The sequence below is a fragment of the Heptranchias perlo genome, chromosome 2, assembly GCF_035084215.1.
Source record: "Heptranchias perlo isolate sHepPer1 chromosome 2, sHepPer1.hap1, whole genome shotgun sequence".
Lineage (NCBI taxonomy): Eukaryota > Metazoa > Chordata > Chondrichthyes > Hexanchiformes > Hexanchidae > Heptranchias > Heptranchias perlo.
The window spans coordinates 13,105,083-13,118,397 of record NC_090326.1 but is presented as its reverse complement, the minus strand read 5'-3'; the positions used below and the strand labels follow the sequence as shown (position 1 = coordinate 13,118,397).

The 13,315-nt window shown below is 43.8% G+C and overlaps 1 protein-coding gene across 13 annotated transcripts in view; it reads left to right on the top strand.

The window, feature by feature from the left end:
• Positions 1-13,315, top strand: part of fhod3b (formin homology 2 domain containing 3b) — a 746,243-nt gene that overhangs the window by 620,154 nt on the left and 112,774 nt on the right. For 11 of the 13 annotated variants that reach the window (XM_068000433.1, XM_068000417.1, XM_068000408.1 and 8 more), the window contains 2 exons: positions 4,098-4,148; positions 7,860-8,071. In XM_068000433.1, coding sequence (XP_067856534.1) covers positions 4,098-4,148; positions 7,860-8,071 — 263 coding nt within the window. The remainder of the gene's footprint in view (positions 1-4,097; positions 4,149-7,859; positions 8,072-13,315) is intronic. The other 2 variants (XM_068000425.1, XM_068000354.1) reach the window with 1 other exon arrangement.

The window sequence follows — 13,315 nt, the reverse complement described above, 5'->3', positions numbered from 1 at the left end:
TGCTGGCCTTGCCAGCGACGCCCACATCCCATGAACGAATTTTTAAAAAAAGGCCCCACCACTGATCCTTGTGGGACACCACTGGTCACTTCCTTCCAATTCGAGTACATACCCATTATTCCTACTCTCTAATCAGTCTCCTAACAAGGTCAATAATTTGCCTTCGATTCCATGATGTTTAATTTTAGCTAATAGTCTGATATGTGGAACCTCATCAAATGCCTTCTGGAAGTCCATGTAAACTACATCCATAGACATTCCCCTATCTACTCCTTCCTCAAAAAATTCAATTAGGCACAGTAATTCGTGCAGATGGGAGCAGGAAGTTACAAAGGGACACAGACAGATTAAGTGATTGGGCAAACCTGTTGCAAGTAGAGTTCAATTTTTGGAAGTGTAAGGTCATTCACTTTGGATCCAAGAAGGATAAATCAGAGTATTTTCTAAATGGTGAGAAATTAGGAACTGTAGAGGAGCAGAGAGTTTTGGGTGTCCATGTACACAAATCATTAAAAGCTAGTGGACAGGTACAAAAAGCCATCAAAAAGGATAATGGAATGTTGGCCTTTATCTCAAGGAGGCTGGAATACAAAGGAGAGGATGTTATGCTTCAATTGTACTGAGCTGTGGTCAGAACCCATCTGGGCACCGCATCTCAGGAACGATAAATTGGCCATGAAAGGGGATGAAACGCAGATTTATCAGAATGATACTGAGGCTAAAATGGTTTAATTAAGAGGACAGGTTGTATAAACTTGGCTTGTATTCCCTTGAGTATCGAAGATTGAGGGGTGATCTAATCAAGGTGTTTAAAATGATAAAACAATTCAATTGGGTATGGTGGTGGAATCCAGAACAAGGGGGTAAAGTCTTAAAATTAGAGCTAGGCCACTTAGGAGTTTAAATCAGGCGGCACTTCTTCACTCAAAGTGTAGTGGAAATGTGGAACTCTCTCCCCCAAAAGATTGTGGGTGTTGGGTTAATTGGAGCTTTCAAGACTGAGATCGATAGATTTTTGTTAGGTACGGGTATCACGGGATATGGCGCAAAGGCAGGCAAATAGGGTTGAGGTTCAGATCAGCCATGATCTAATTGAATGGCGGAAAAGGCTCGAGGGTCTAAATGGTTTAGTCTTGTTCCTATGTTCCTAGCATTCCTAACCCTTTTGATGACAGAGCTTTATTGATGGAGACTATTGAAATCCTACAGTTATCCGTCTGCTTTCTGTCAGTCAAAGGATGCTCAGCCCAAAAGGGTAAATAACAGAACAGGGGTAAAATGCATAAAAAAGCCAACTTGAGTAGACTACTTATCACTGACTGACAAGGAGGTGGCCAATGATTAAAAAAAAAATGGAGTTTGACTCTGTAGCCCCATAATTCCCAGTGGGTTGCCACTCTGTGACCTTGCAAGGAGCAAGACTTCTGCCCACCAGACTGTTCCTGGATTTGACCCCACCCCAAACCTCGGGGGACAGGGCCATTTATAAAAGGGGTGGGCATTCACACCATTTACAGCAATGCTTGGGCATCCGCCTTGCAGGTAGGGGTCAGAAAAATCAGGGGTGTGGGGGGAGAGGGAAGTTGCATGTTCCGACCAAAGTGTCGAATCTGTTTCAAAAAAAGCTGACAATGCCTCTGTTGGTTCCTAACACTGCTCTGTGATTGATTGCCATTTGGATACGGCGTTGAGGGCCTCACTTGCGCTTCTATGCAGAGAGCACACCTGCATCACGAGAAACACCCAATTTCTCCCGTCACAGTTTCGGATCGACGTCAGAAAAGAGTTTCGCCCAAAACTCTTTACTCCCTCCCCTGCCCAGATTGCATGATTTTTGCACTCAAAATACTCAGGAACATCCTGGTTGGATTTTAACAGAACTTAGCAGCGCAACAATCAAACAGCAAATCCCCCCCCCCCCCAAGTCCTGACTCCGTGCAGAGTGCAGCAGCAGAGAGATTTCCTTACATTTGGAGCTTCTAACCTTAATTGCGTTGTAAAATTGTAAGAAAATAATGCTGTTTAAAAATGGAAAAAATAGTTTGCTGCAGGATATACATGAATTATCTTCAGAGACCGTGAGGGCAATTTGAACCCTATCTGCCTGGCGGAAGCTGGCACTTAAAATTACCTAGGTTACTCACCTGCCGCCGGAAAGCCATCAGGAACTCGCCATTCCGAAATTTAATGTCCTCTTCTGAGCACCTGCCCAGTGCCTGCAGGGTCCTTCTTTACATACGCATGTCGGGTTCTGATGATGTCATTGGGACCTGTCTGCAATTTTAACTGGTGGCCTGAATGGGGAAACTGCTGTAGTTTACCTGCCAGGTGAAAACAGCGGGAAGAGGAGCTGGGCCAGAAGAGGCCCAAACAGTTCAGTCTTTTTACTTTCCTTGTGGGGCCAGGAGGAGCAGAAGTGTTCTCCCGGGTTTGACAAAGAAAGCTTAGGCCTCCCCTGCCGCAGGCTCCCCCCACCTTCAGGAATGTGAGACCCCTCCCCACCCCCCCAAAGCTGAGTCCGCCAACTCCCTGTTGTCAGTGAGCGGCCTCGGGGCCACATGAGTTTTTGCTGCTTCCTGTCTGTTCCAGGTGGGAAGTCAGCCAACTGGATTTAAATGAGGCCCAGGAGTTAAAGCAGCCCAGACCCTGCTGGTGGGGCAATGGGTGAGTTTCTAGTTCACCTCATTACCCACCCAGCCAAAACCTGCCCGGGAATAAAATCGGGGCCAAAATTTCAGTTAAAATTTTTTAATGTTTCGCTACTTCAAGTTACTTAATCAAATTTTATTACAACTGTTAAATGGTTAAATATTTTGTTGATATGATGCCTGCTTTTCCTGGTTTGTTTTGTGTTCTATTTGAAATAGCTGAGGCTATTTACCCCACATCATCTATCACCAAGGCCACTTTTGTCCACCTTCAGAATATTTCCCACTTATCTTCCTCCATTCCCCAACAGCTGCTGAAAGGCTGATCCGTGCCTCCTTCTGGTAGCTGGCTTGCCTTCTCTCGTGCTCTCCCTGTTTCTATCCTTCACAGCTAATTCAGAATTCAGTGCTCTTCATCTTGTCCCACACACCCACCAGTCTGTTGTTGCCAAGCTCGATTGGCTCCCTGTTCCTGATTAAATCAACCAATATTCTGTACCTCAAGCCCCACTATAGCCTTGCTTTACCCTATCAGTGACCTTCTCCAGCCATACATCTCTGCCCGCACATCCCTCTTCCTCTGACGCTAGATTACTGCCCGTTCCTGCTTTGTAATCCTCATCAAAGACTGATCTTTGCCACTACGCCCGGGATCTTTGGAATTCTTTTGTAAAACCACATTGCCTTGCTAACTTCATCCCTGCCCTCAATACCTGCCTAAAACTCTTCTCTTTAGTTTCCCCACCCCGTAAATATTCCTACTTTTCGTTGAGGGTTCTATAACAAGGGGACATAGATTCAAGGTAAAAGGCGGGAGGTTTAGAGGGGATTTGAGAAAGAACTTTTTCACCCAGAGGGTGGTTGGAGTCTGGAACTCACTGTCTGAAAGGGTTGTGGAGGCAGGAACCCTCACAACATTCAAGAAGCATTTGGATGAGCACTTGAAATGCCATAGCATACAAGGCTACGGACCAAATGCTGGAATATGGGATTAGAGTAGACAGGGCTGATGGCCGGCGCGGACACGATGGGCCGAAGGACCTCTATCCGTGCTGGATAACTCTATGACTCTATGACCTTCTGCCTTATTAATCACTCAGATGTTTTCTTTTACTTAAAGAACATTATACAAATGTAAGCTGAATTCTAAAGACGATTAAGACCCTTGCATGTTTTACCTGTGTCATTTTGGAATTGGTTTGAGGACACTAGTGTTTTTCATACAAGTTGGCTGCAGCCATCACCATTTGTATAGAAATCCATAGGTGCATCAGTGCAAAGAATCCTCCAAAGCACCATGTCACTTAAATGTTGAAGGTTTTCTAGGTAGAATTCTGTCTTTGAATAGCTAGAGATAAAGAAAGTATCTGCTGACCTAGTGTCACTACCTTTCTTGGTAACTTCTGCTGATACCTTTTACTGCATTTCTTTATCTGTTCTGTCTTTTAGTCGGGGGTATATAGAAAAACGAGAAGAGCAAAGACTGGCAAGAGAAGAAAGGTTTGCATATTCTGCTAGAAGTGTATACAAACTTTTGTTTATTTTAAAAAGTAATAATTTATTTTAATGAAACTAATCAACTTCGTAGGAGGTTAGCATTTTTCAATAATCTTTGTTGCTGTGTAGTTGTTCAGGGCCTAGTGTCATTCTAGAAATAGCTACTTGCGATGCCTTCAGACGGACTGCAGAACTGGGGCAAACCTGTCAGGGATTATATCCATTCTAACCACTTTGAAGTTCAATTAATGAACAAAGGAAATCAAATATGTATCTCTCTTGATTGCATCATCCACAGAACTTCATAAATAATGGCTGAACTTCCCAAAATTGTTCTCCAAAGTGATAATGGGGTTTCCACCGCACTTGTGTCAAAGTTACAGTTGTGGTGCGGTACCAGGTTTGAGAGAATTCCCAGCCTGTTTATTTCTGTAATATGCTTGTGCTTTAGACCCACTGGAACGGTGAATTGTTCCAACCCGGATTGAACCATATCCTCTGCCCATCTTCATAAATACCAAACATCTCCCACTTCACACCATTAGTCAGTATAGATGGTGATCACACAAGCATGGACAGTGTGTACTCACACAAACTCACACTCAATATCACTCTCACATTCACACACACACACACACACACATACACAATCACACATAGCCAATTACACATATGCAAACACACACACAATCACCCATAATCGCACGCTCAAACGCACCCGGACACGCATGCACCCAGACACGCTCAAACACTAGCACTCATTCACACGTTCAAACACACACGCTCAAACGCACCCAGACACATTCACACTCACTTACACTCACGCTCAAACACACTCACACTCACATGCTCAAACACACTCACTCAAACATACACACAACCACACTTACACACACAGTTACACACATACACACACAACTACATACAATCACACATGCACATGCTCATGCTCAAACACACAATCACATGCTCAAACACACTTGCACTCACACTCAATCACACACAACTGAACACTCAAACACACACACAATCACATATGTACATGCTCATGCTCAAACACACATGCTCAATCACACTCAAACACACAATCACACTCAATCACATGCAAGCTCAAACACACACACACTTTTGTGCAAACACACAATTACATTCAAACAATCACACACAAGCTCACGCTGTAACATACATACATTCAAACAAACACATTCACACACTTAAACACACTCTCACTCCTCTCATCTGACTCTCTCACACATTCTCTCAAACACTCGCACACAAGCTCACGCTCACACACAAGTTCACATTCAAACACATTCACACACGCAATCACAGACTCACACTCAGTCAAACGCACACTCACTCAAACACACTCAATCACGCTCAAACACACACTCAATCACGCTCAAACACACACGCAATCACGCTCAAACACACACACACACACGCAATCACGCTCAAACACACACACACACACACAATCACGCTCAAACACACACACACACACGCAATCACGCTCAAACACACACACACACACACAATCACGATCAAACACAGAGGTGGAGAGGAGTGATTGCTTCTTCAGCCTACCCCTGTGCCCCATCCCAACATCAGTTTTGGGTTCAAATCTGAAGAATTCAAGGTTATCCCAGAAATCTCATCAGATATTCCCCTGCCACAGACCGTGCTACATAGGCCCGCAGGAAGCAACCATAAATGCCACACTTGGCTGCATGTGGACCCCACTATGCCATAATAAAACAGCAATCGACCCAGGTGGATTGATTGTTGTTTGGATCTGTGGCCTATCATTCAAGGAGCAAGATGGTACTTTTCAACTCATTGACCAGACCGGTCTGTGGCCTCTTTTCCAAACCACCCACCTTAAGAGTTGCAACATACCGCTTAAAATCCTGGCAGTTCTGCAAGGTGAGTGCTTGTCCCTAATATGTAAATGTCTCCGTCCCTGGGATTTGAGATGTTGTCATAGCGAAGACAAAGCAATGGGCAGAAGTTCCACCCCAGTGTGTAACGGGCAGAGCAGTGAACACTGCCAGCGTTTCTAATCTCCATGTGCCGCCCACAATTGCCCTGATGATGGAGAAAGATTTTTCCCTCCTCACCACTTTTTCTTTTGTAGAGATGTGCACATCCAAGCTCAAAGTATCTGAATTGGGTCAGTTCATCTATTTGAATGAATGTACACTTGGAGTTTGAGTCAGTGCTGTTCTCTATTGCTCACCATTACTAATGTAATTTGTTTCATTTTTGACCTCTCTTTTGCTACTTTGAAATTGACTGAGCCAGAACAAAAGTAAACCTGTGAATCTACTGGCTGAATCTATTTCCATTCTTTTCAATGGGCACGTATTGCACAGGTGCGACCTTTGGCTGTCTTCGCAATACAGGAGCGTCATCTCCGAAATCAATAGGCCCACCGCTTACACCCTCTCATCCTCCTCTTATTCTCAGTAGTGTTTGCAGTACTCTCTTATATATGTTGATTAAAAAGCTGCCAAAGATAACGTGGATCTTGAAATAAACAAAAAAAAATTGGGTAAAAAATTTATCTAATTTTGAGGGCAAATGGGTTTGCTCATTAATATGAAGATACCATGTTGAGATAGTGACTGTTTCCCACTTTAGCACCAAGACACTCACAGATGCAGACTAAAGCTACCTCTGCTCTTCCCCAGCAATGAGCCGTACCTCCAAGCCGAGAAGAGCACCTCTTTACTGCAGCAGTTTGACATTTCTATTTGCCGCCCATGCGTCACTTTGGCTTTTCTAAATGAGAATTCTAACTTGTGGGCAGTTGTGGGACGTAACACTTGTTGATAATTTTAGCACATAATTTGGCATAGTGCAACAGGATTTCTTATTTTGTACTTGTCCTCATTTTTTTGGTGAAATTATCGATGAGAGGAATTTCACCTCCCACAACTGTCCAAACTTAAGAACTTTACAGCTGCCAAATAGTGGTGCTCTTCCACTCCATCCGGATGGGCTGAATTTGAACCTGGGTTCCAGACGAGAATTACTATCAAGGTGTTCCTGCATATACTTTGATGCTCTTTTATTGGTGCATTTTTCGTTGCTGTTGATTATAGTTAGCCTATTTAACAGAAACATATATTTAATTTTAGTTCCATACAAATAGTTGTTGGAAAAAATTCTGAGTAAAAATAAATCTAAAGATTTTTGGCTGGGAGCAGCGAGGACTGCAAGTTATTTTGGTGCTAATGTTTTTTAAGTATGAGGACTATGATTGGTAGCATGCAGTAATAAACAGTTCAGAAGCACTGTCCATGCAAATGCGAAACAGATGTATTTTTCTTTTCCTAAGCAGCCTTTGATGACTAAACCCAACATGACGTAAAATTCCAAATTGTTGGAATAAGATGCAGGTTCAGGGAGGCGAGGCAACATTTAGAAAGTGGTGAAAGCTCCTGTGTCACGTTGCATCAAGGATCTAAAAGGAGCGGAAAAGACCCCATTGATAAATATCTCACAGGAACTGTTGATGTGTTGAAGCTTTTTTGCAGTCCGTCTGTGGGTAAACTCAAGCTGCAGGCAGTTCTTCTTTCCTTAGATTCAGTCTGAATTTGGTTTAAAGTAGTTTATTTTGGCAGTGTTGTTGGCTTAGGATGTGAGAGTGTCTGAAGTGTAACGCACGCAATGCACTACTTGCTGAAACTTATGTGGGCTTCTTTTCAGATACAAGTACCTGGAAAAATTAGCAGCGGAGGAATACGAGAAGGAAGCCAGGAATCGGGTGCCACGGGCACGGAGCGACCTTTCCCTGAGTCTGAGCATACCTGCAGCCCCATCATCCCCCATCCCAAGTTGTGTGGCTCCTTCCCCTGCAGAGCCTCAGGAACAGCCTCAGATTCCATCCACACTGTGTGTTTCACCGCAGCCTATAGAACGTGAGTACCTAGAAAAAGCAGTGAAGCTGCTTTCTGCCTAAATGGGTTACCAATTTAAAGGTAAATTCATCAGTGTCACACTCCCAGCAGGAGCCAACGTTCCAATGGAGCCTGAATTAGAGGTGGGAATACGAGACGTGCTTCCTTAAGCCTGGCTCCCTGTTGGGAGTGCATGATTGTTGAACTTACCCTAGTGCCAAATTAAGGTCAATTTAGGAAATAAACTTTGCGAAATGAAATCCTGCTGTTAAATTCGACAGGTCTTCCGAATTACCTGCATTTCCAGGTTTCCCAGCAGCTACGACCCCAAACCCCCTACTCCCTCCCAGTAAATATTGAGGCCCATGACTTTGCACTTTCTACTCTGCAGAATGAATATTCCCAGGGATTCACAATGATCACGATTGTGACGCTGCTACTAGGTTACTCTTGCTTTACTCACACACTTGATAATTGAATATAAGAAAACGAAACACAGGAAAAGACCCATTGGTGCCATCGAGTCGGTCCTATCTGGACAGGGTGTAAAGTTTGCACACCAAACCCCCCCACCCCCACCTCCGCCCCCCCCCCCCCCCCCCGCCCGAGTAACTGTACGGACTGTTCATTCCCCCTGTTAACAGATTGTTGTCTTGAGCCATGTTCCTAAAGTAGGGATTTTCCTGTGCACTGTGAACCAGACCCATATGGAGTTCATCTGATTATCTTGCAGAGAGTGCCTGCTTCTCTCCGTTTAATTTCTCTCCATTTAATTTTCTTGAAGAAGGAAAACAAGCTATTTGTATAGATATTACTAAACAAAACTATGGTGGGACACACTTTCAAGCCTTAGGACAGCTCTCAGCCCATCCCTAATTGCCCTCGAGAAGGTGGTGGTGAGCCGCCTTCTTGAACCGCTGCAGTCCATGTGGTGAAGGTTCTTCCACAGTGCTGTTAGGAAGGGAGTTCCAGGATTTTGACTCAGCGACGATGAAGGAATGACGATATAATTCCAAGTTGGGATGGAGTGCGACTTGGAGGGGAATGTGCAGATGGTGTTGTTCCCACGTGCCTGCTGCCCTTGTCCTTCTAGGTGGTAGAGGTCGCGGGTTTGGGAGGTACTGTCCAAGAAGCCTTGGCAAGTTGTTGCAGTGCATCCTGTAGATGGTACACACTGCAGCCATGCTGCGCCAGTGGTGAAGGGAGTGAATGTTTAGGGTGGTGAATGGGGTGCCAATCAAGCAGGCTGCTTTGTCCTGGATGGTGTCGAGCTTCTTGAGTGTTGGAGCTGCACTCATCCAGGCAAGTGGAGAGTATTCCATCACACTTCTGACTTGTGCCTTGTAGATGGTGGAAAGGCTTTGGGGAGTCAGGAGGTGAGTCACTCGCCGCAGAATACCAGCCTCTGACCTGCTCTTGTAGTGGCTGGTCCAGTTAAGTTTCTGGTCAATGGTGATGTTGATGGTGGGGGATTTGGCGATGATAATGCTGTTGAATGTCAAGAGGGTTGGTTAGACTCTCTCTTGTTGGAGATGGTCATTGCCTGGCACTTGTCTGGCACGAATGTTACTTGCCACTTATCAGCCCAAGCCTGGATATTGTCCAGGTCTTGCTGCATGCGGGCACAGACTGCTTCATTATCTGAGGGGTTGCGAATGGAACTGAACACTGTGCAATCATCAACGAACATCCCCATTTCTGACCTCATGATGGAGGGAAGGTCATTGATGAAGCAGCTGAAGATGGTTGGGCCTCTAGGACACTGCCCTGAGGAACTCCTGCAGCAATGTCCTGGGGCTGAGATGATTGGCCTCCAACAACCACTACCATCTTCCTTTGTGCTAGGTATGACTCCAGCCACTGGAGAGTTTTCCCCCTGATTCCCATTGACTTCAATTTTACTAGGGCTCCCTGGTGCCACACTCTGTCAAATGCTTCCTTGATGTCAAGGGAAGTCACTCTCACCTCGCCTCTGGAATTCAGCTCTTTTGTCCATGTTTGGACTAAGGCTGTAATGAGGTCTGGAGCTGAGTGGTCCTGGCGGAATCCAAACTGAGCATCGGTGAGCAGGCTATTGATGAGTAAGTGTCGCTTGATAGCACTGTCGACGACACCGTCCATCACTTTGCTGATGATTGAGAGTAGACTGATGGGACAATAATTGGCTGGATTGGATTTATCCTGCTTTTTGTGGACAGGACATACCTGGGCAATTTTCCACATTGTCGGGTAGATACCAGTGTTGTAGCTGTACTGGAACAGCTTGGCTAGCTTAACGTGCAACCACAGCAAAACCGCATTTGCGTCTTACACAATGCTAAAATTCATACAATTTCTGTTCTGAATTAAATGACAGGATCCAGTTTACAGAATCAAGTCCTGTTAACAATTAAAGGGAGCGATATCCCTCTGCTTTGCGCCCTAGGAGGGCAGAAACCCACTCTACAGGGTCTCCTCTTCTTTGTTCTTCACATATACATGCAGGGGTTTCCCCGAGAGGTGTGGGTGAAGTGTTGCACTGCATCTGTGCTCTGTCTGACCTAGGAGTGATGGATGCTGACACTGTCTACCCAAAATGGAAAATTGTTCCACTTCCCAGCACCTGATCACAAAGATTCAACCCATTCCTAGTGGCATTACACACACACCACACGGTGCGTCACAAAGCCATTCAAATGAGTAAACAGCTGGTCTGCACGGTTCCTGATCTCAGCCAGGGCAACAGTGGTGGTAACCTGGGCTGGGGATCGGAAAAATCACTCACAGTTCCTGCTCCTGTTTGCTATCCAATGATCTTGCGTGTATGTGGATGAGGACAAGATTCAGTTCAGCTGTGGTGCCCCCCACGGTCCAATAGCCCATTGACTTTCACTGTCTAGGCTGACAAGCTGAAAGGCACCTAAGGACCACCAGCACTTGGAGAATAACATCCTCACATGAGTCACTGCTTAACAGAAAGAATGGATAAGGGGAGAAAATCGGCAAGTAAATTGTTGGGCAGGCACTCACACATCAGGAGGAGCCTTCTAAAAAATCTTCTGTGGAACTTCAGTTTTTTTTTTACTAGGATGTGCCACTTATTATTTTTACCCTTGACAAAGCTCCTCTTGACCCCATTGCAGGTGCAGGATGACACGGGAAAGTAAAGACATCTCAACAGTAGTAAACTGATTCTGTTGCAATCAGCACCCCCTGAATCTCGTCCCATAACCTAGAGCACGATTCCATGTGATGACATGCCATGAACACATTAGAATTGAAATGGCAAACTAAATGCTTAATGCACTAATGCTATATTCCTGGGTGTGCTATTTTTATGCAGGTGTTAACCTGTAAAATAGGTTAACAGCTGCACTTGCATAAAAATGGCACATCCGTGAATATGGAAGAAGTACATTCAGCATTCCTGTTGAAACTTCACTGATCAGAATTTCTACCCTATAATCTAATATTTAAGATGTATATAAAAATCAAGTTGCCATAATGAATTCCAGATTCCAGTCACAGAACTGGTAGCCTGCCCTCAGACATGTCTGCTAAAACTCATCACAGCTCCACAGTCCAGCACTGCTGTGGGAGTTAGGGAGTTATCAGTTGGGTGAATGAGATGAATCTGAAGGCTTGATAAGCATTGTCTAGCTCTAGTTTAAGTGTGAAGCAGCATATTTTAAAACACCTTTCCACAGGTTTCCAGTGTGCCAGGGAGTCGAGCTTCTCATGCTTTTTTACATCCAGCACTTTGGAGTGATGTGTTTTTTTTTGTAGCATGGGCTGTATGCGAGGCAGACTTCACGTCTGCACCAGCTCAAAGGAAGAATCTGTTTTCACTTAAGTCTGAAATTAATGCAAGCAATTTAATATATGTACGGGTCAGCTTAAAAAATAGATCAAGTTGAGCAGTGGCCATCAGACATAATTACCTGATGAAGAGATTAATAAATTCTGCCGCTAGGCATTCATGCCAGAAACTCCAGTTTGTTGGAAGTGTACAAAAGGATTGGAATTGTTGGAGTCTGCTGGGGGCAGGTGTCCTGGTGGCATATTTCCTGTATTCCAGTTGGAGTCTGTACCTAAAAACATAAGCCTCTGTGTTCAGTTCTTCTGTGGATTCAGAAGTCCACTTGCTTGTATGGTAAGGTCATTAACCTCTTGCTGTGCAAAGTCTCCTCTCCACAATTAAATGACTCATGTCGTCATTTTCAATGCCTTCAGAATCTTTTTAAAAGTCATCTCTTCCCCCCCTCCCCCTTTCTCCAGTTGAACCTTGCAGCAGCTTACAAAAATTATTAAGCCATCCTTTTAAAGAACAACAGTCTTCCTTTATGAAATCTTCTGCATCAGTAAATTGCATGTATGTGAGTGAATATGCATGTGTATACGAGTCTATAGAAATATATAAAATAATGAATTAGTAGGAGGGAATACAAGGCAATTGCACAGCCATAGAGTTCCAGATGACACCAGCCACAACAGCTTGAGTGGTTTGTGTGTGGAACCCTACATTTTTTAACTCTGTTTTATGTTTAATATGTTCTGTCATTTTGAATGTTATTTGTGGATTGCCAGTGTTTGGAGCTGCCCTGGGACCTTGTGAAGTGTATCTGTTGCAAGTATTATGATATAAGCAAATCCATTGCATTGGTAACGTAACTGGTGGAATAATGTTGCAGGATTATTTTGCAGTCAGGCTGCATTGTTTAGATTGTAAATTTATTTTCATTTAATGTACAAAAACAGTCTCTAATTTCATCGACTCCCTTGGAACAGTGCTGTTACTAGAAATTCATTTTTAACTGAACTAAATTTAAAAACAAGGATGATTTTTTCCTCTAATTTTGTTAAAATAAGACTTTACAATAAAATGTGGGGTAATATGCTCCTGTTGTATGTGATTATTTGTCTTGTAAAGTTGAATATCACCTTTCTGAACAGCTTGCATATATTTTTAAACACAAGAGGTTTTAAGTTTGACTATCAACAGGACTTCTTAAAGCACAGATGTGAGATCTAAGTTTTTTTACATTAGAATTTGAAACATTACTATATCATTAATTGTTTGTGTTATTTCAGCCTCGTTTCAGAATATCCTTTACAGCTGTTGACTTGGATCTTTTTATCGTTAGGGTGTTGTAAACCAAATTGTTTCTGAACTTAATTGAAGAATGCAGCATCTGCCTGAAGGAGACATTTTCAGGACAGTTCCTTCACTCACAGAGATGAGATTATGCCAGTTAATAAAGCCATTGTAAAATGGGACCATTAGAT